Below are 4450 nucleotides of genomic sequence, written 5' to 3'. Positions count from 1 at the left end.
CTTGGGTATTACTTGGGTTGGTTGTTGGGTATTTGGGTTGAGTGAGAGTTTGGCCCTATGACTTCAGTTATAAACGTTTAAACCTTTTTTTAGCTTAGAAGTAGAGGTTCATCTTGAAGTTGAACGTAGTTGAACGTAAACCTTATACATACAACGGTTTAACGTATAACGGTTTGATCTTTAAGTGTAGTATTTTTTTATATAAAAATATCCGTAGCCCTCAAATAAATTATATTTACAAAATACCCTTATCAATCAGCAATAATATTGTAAAATCATCTGGTATCACTCTCCTACTTTTCGTCGTCTTGCTAGACTGAAAGGTAAATATTTACAAGTATATCCAGCGATCAAAACAGACACGTTCTCATTACGTACTAAACACTAGAGAGAAAGCACCTTTCACACACGTTCGAAATGAAGACAGCATTCATGGGCGTGCCAGCCGTACTCTCTTTCGTTGCCTTCGCTCTGCTAGTGGTTGCGTAAGTTCAAGAACTCGCGTTTTGTTTCAAGTTGGTTTACTTAGACTGTACATGTGTTATTACATAAGTTGGATACTTCCGAGTCAGTAGCATAACACGGCGTTCTCTCAATTGAATTCAAGATCTACTGATCTATAATAGTTTACTGTTCAGCGTTTTGCAGTTCATAGGAAAAAGTGTTTGATGTGTGGTTTCAATTATGTGATGCCAGATTGTCATTGCGCATAGGATACTCTCACGTTTTAAATCCTTTTGTATCGAGTGTTGTGGAATAAGATATATGTTTGTTTTTTTGACAGCATGATATTATGAAAGTACTAGCGATACTACTTCGATTCAAGTTTGCTGCATTAAAAGTCACTCAGGAGCTTCGTGATTGGATATTCAAGCATCTGGTTATATACCCCAAAAACTTTACTTCATCTCTGCAGCGCATGTACCCGTGTATGGATCAGTTCAGACGATGGTCTAGCTCCCGGTACTATCAACGCCATCAGTGCAAGCCCAGGCACCTACCCCTCACACTTTGGTCTGTGGTCTGGATGTATGGCGTACGCGACCAATGGTGAACAAGCTGGCTGTGGCTACATCACCGGGGGATGCAGTAAGTTTGAAAACGCCAGATATAGTACTTACTTTGCCTGTATAGCCAGTGCACGAGGTGAATCTGATTATGTGGTCCATAGTAGGTTTCTCGTTTGCTCGTTCGTAGTATGTGTTGATGTGTTGTTTGTTGGGTCGAGACTACCGGTGAGTATGTTGAATATAGGAAGACGCCTATGACGATCGTACAACCGCACACCACGATGTGGACTATACTTCGCTATCCCAATCGCTGGTAGATTTGTACGTTGTTTACTGTACTTTCGGTCACTCTCACTAACTCGTTTGACATCCAGAATGCATAACTCATAACATCTCTCCCGTTTGGTACTATCCCTCTGTCAGACCAAAACCTGTGCCTGCAGATCAACAGTGCGGTCTTGTGTGCCACCTCTCGATACGGCGCAATTGATTCGTAAGTATATCTATATCCTGCAATTGATTCGTAAGTATAAGTACATCCTGCAATTGATTCGTAAGTATAAAATATCCTGCAATTTCGTTAGTATAAGCATATTCTTCATATTCGTAAGTATAGGTATATCCTGCAATTGATTCGTAGATATAAGTATATACTGCAATTGATTTGTAAGTATAAGTATATCCTGCAATTGATTCGTAAGTATAGGTATATCCTGCAATTGATTCGTAAGTATAAGTATATGCTGTCGCCTTCTCTCGCTTAGGCTCTTCTCATAAGTTTGGCTGTTACACATGCATGTCGCTGCCTCTCGCTACCATAGACCTCAGTAGTCATGTTTTAATATCGTGCTTCGCGGTTTATTGAGTGTACACAGTCGCGTGCGCCTTTAACATGTGCATGTGGACTGGAATAGTGTGTGTTCAAGCTCTTTTAAATTAAGAGACGTGTTCAACTGTATCTGTGCGTCACCGCAACCAATGTGCTTGCGTACGTATTCCAAATAACTGCCCTGCCATGGACACCTACAAGCAACAAGAAGGCTACGGCCGTGTGTGCGCTTGTGGTGTAGCGTGTGTACGTTTGTATGTGGTCGTAGTGTAGCGTGGGCTTACCCTGACCTTCTGCCGTGTGTGCGCTTATAGTGTGGCGTGTGTATGTATATACAGCCGTGTGTGGGTTGCTTCTGATACTACCGACATCTGATCGTAGATCGCTCGATGCTTGTTGTATATCGCTACAACCACCCACTCGTCCATGAGATCAAAAAGAACACACCGGTGATACGGCAAGTGTGTATAATGTGCCTACATCATTCCTAGACATGCGAACCCTGTGACCTGTACCCGGGGTACAAGGCGGATGTCTTATAAAAAACCCTAAAAACCCTGTGACCTGCACCGGGGGTACAAGGCGGGTGTCCTATGCACCTCTGTCCCCGTTTTGGGGTGCTGAGGACTCTGCTGTCCCTCTCATAGGTCCACACTGGCTACTACACGCTCTACTCTAAACCACACTGCCCATCCATCTGTTGCATCCACAACTATCATACTACTACACGCTCTACTCTAAACCACACTACCCATCCATCTGTTGCATCCACAGCTATCATACTACTACACGCTCTACTTTAAACCACACTACCCATCCATCTGTTGCATCCACAGCTATCATACTACTACACGCTCTACTTTAAACCACACTACCCATCCATCTGTTGCATCCACAGCTATCATACTACTACACGCTCTACTCTAAACCACACTACCCATCCATCTGTTGCATCCACAGCTATCATACTACTACACACTCTACTCTAAACTACACTACCCATCCATCGGTTGCATCCACAGCTATCATACTACTACACGCTCTACTCTAAACCACACTACCCATCCATCGGTTGCATCCACAGCTATCATACTACTACACACTCTACTCTAAACCACACTATCCATCCATCTGTTGCATCACAGCTATCATACTACTACACACTCTACTCTAATCCACACTACCCGTCCGTCCCATGCCCCGTGCCACAGGTGTGGTGCATACATCTCCGCGCGAGTCTTCGTGATCCTGGCGCTATTTACGCAGCTGCTAGCTATGGCTCTGCTCGTCACTGGTGTCAAGTATGCTGCCCTGAATTCCGCTTCAGTCGCGGCTCTGTGGACGTCGGTGCTGTTCATGTCCGTTACGGTCGGCTGCTTTATCGCAGGCGTGTACAAGGGTACGGGTATGGGGTTGGCCGGGAACTACAGTGTGGAGGAGAACTACTCAATCGACTGGGGCTTCATACTGTTCGGTACATCGTACGGTCTGACGTTTGTTGTGGCGTGCATGACCACCGGTTTGTTGGCCATGGGGTCTAGTAAGAACCACGCGTAGGCCCTAAGTGTATCCGGAGGTGTGCAAATTATCGGTGCGTTTCGGCCCTGTGCGGTGAATCCAGGACAGTGCGACGAGCAATCCTCAATAAAAATATTAGGCGTGTGTAGTATAGACTATAGCTCAGAAAGCACGAGTGTAGTATAATAAACTAGCTTAGGAAGCATACCATATTGATCTGTATATATATATTTATATATATATATGGCGCTAGCTATCGCGTGCTGTGCGGGTGGTACCAATTTCAACTCAGCTGTCTAATTGGCAGGGCCACACTGCACCCGAACCCATATTTATTAGACCGGTCTGAGGCTTACTTGCTCAGGTATATATAGATATAGCTATAGATATATATATATATATATATATATATGCCTCTCCGTGGTCTGTGCTTATCTTTTTGGTGGGGCTGGCGTTTGTAGTAGTATGGCATCTGGGCAAGCTGCTGGATTTACCAATCTGGTCGATAACAATCGGCAGAGCATCTTTCTGTCCTTCATGGGCGTATAGAAACGCCTCAATTCGTTACCACCCCACTTGTAGATGTGATAGACCAGTGGTTGTTGCCCGGTCCAATGAAGAGTGGATATGCGTGTTTCCCTACCGCGGTGGTGAGGTTGGGTTAGCAATCAAACGCTTATTAGACGCAGGTTGATAGTTGAGACAGGCATCGTACCGTACGGGCAAGTCTGTTGTGTATGCCGATTCCGGCCTATGAGCTATACATGGCCGTCGTGTGCGCTCGTGTTTTCAAACGTTGATATTGTACCAGATCCCGCGTCTAGTAGAGCAACCAGCCAAGTGTTCGCGCTAACGTTAGTCTCCGGTGTTGTTCCGTACAGCCTGGGAGTATTGGATAGGATTCTCAGGTATATACACACCCATCTGCTCACTGCGTAGTTCATGCCACGCACATGCAACTTCGGGAAATGGAGTGGGAACTTTAGGTATGCACTCCTACCTACTCCAGGAGTGCACTTGGTATTTCTCGACAAATCTGTGCACCGTCACTGCACCCATGTCCACAGCCATGTTCAGCAGACCCGAATCTTCT

At 45.0% G+C, this 4450-nt stretch overlaps 1 protein-coding gene across 1 annotated transcript; it reads left to right on the top strand.

The window, feature by feature from the left end:
- Positions 1-252: 252 nt before the first annotated feature.
- SARC_08518 (hypothetical protein) lies at positions 253-3565 on the top strand. Its single transcript, XM_014297500.1, has 4 exons — positions 253-485; positions 917-1089; positions 1434-1503; positions 3051-3565. Exons 1-4 carry the CDS (start codon positions 418-420, stop codon positions 3394-3396), a joined length of 657 nt encoding a protein of 218 aa, XP_014152975.1. The 5' UTR covers positions 253-417; the 3' UTR covers positions 3397-3565.
- The last annotated feature ends 885 nt before the right edge of the window (positions 3566-4450 follow it).

This window comes from Sphaeroforma arctica (genome assembly GCF_001186125.1).
Source record: "Sphaeroforma arctica JP610 unplaced genomic scaffold supercont1.773, whole genome shotgun sequence".
In the NCBI taxonomy this organism is placed as follows: domain Eukaryota; class Ichthyosporea; order Ichthyophonida; genus Sphaeroforma; species Sphaeroforma arctica.
The sequence above is the reverse complement of the archived record's forward strand: the minus strand, read 5'-3'. Positions and strand labels throughout refer to the sequence as shown.

What these genes read in the sequence shown, in the direction of transcription:
- SARC_08518 (XM_014297500.1), top strand. Translation starts at nt 418, where the DNA reads ATGAAGACAGCATTCATGGGCGTGCCAGCCGTACTCTCTTTCGTTGCC. An exon ending in TTCGCTCTGCTAGTGGTTGC is followed by an intron (nt 486 to 916) that starts GTAAGTTCAAGA and finishes TCATCTCTGCAG; the next exon opens with CGCATGTACCCGTGTATGGA. An exon ending in CGATACGGCGCAATTGATTC is followed by an intron (nt 1,504 to 3,050) that starts GTAAGTATATCT and finishes CCCGTGCCACAG; the next exon opens with GTGTGGTGCATACATCTCCG.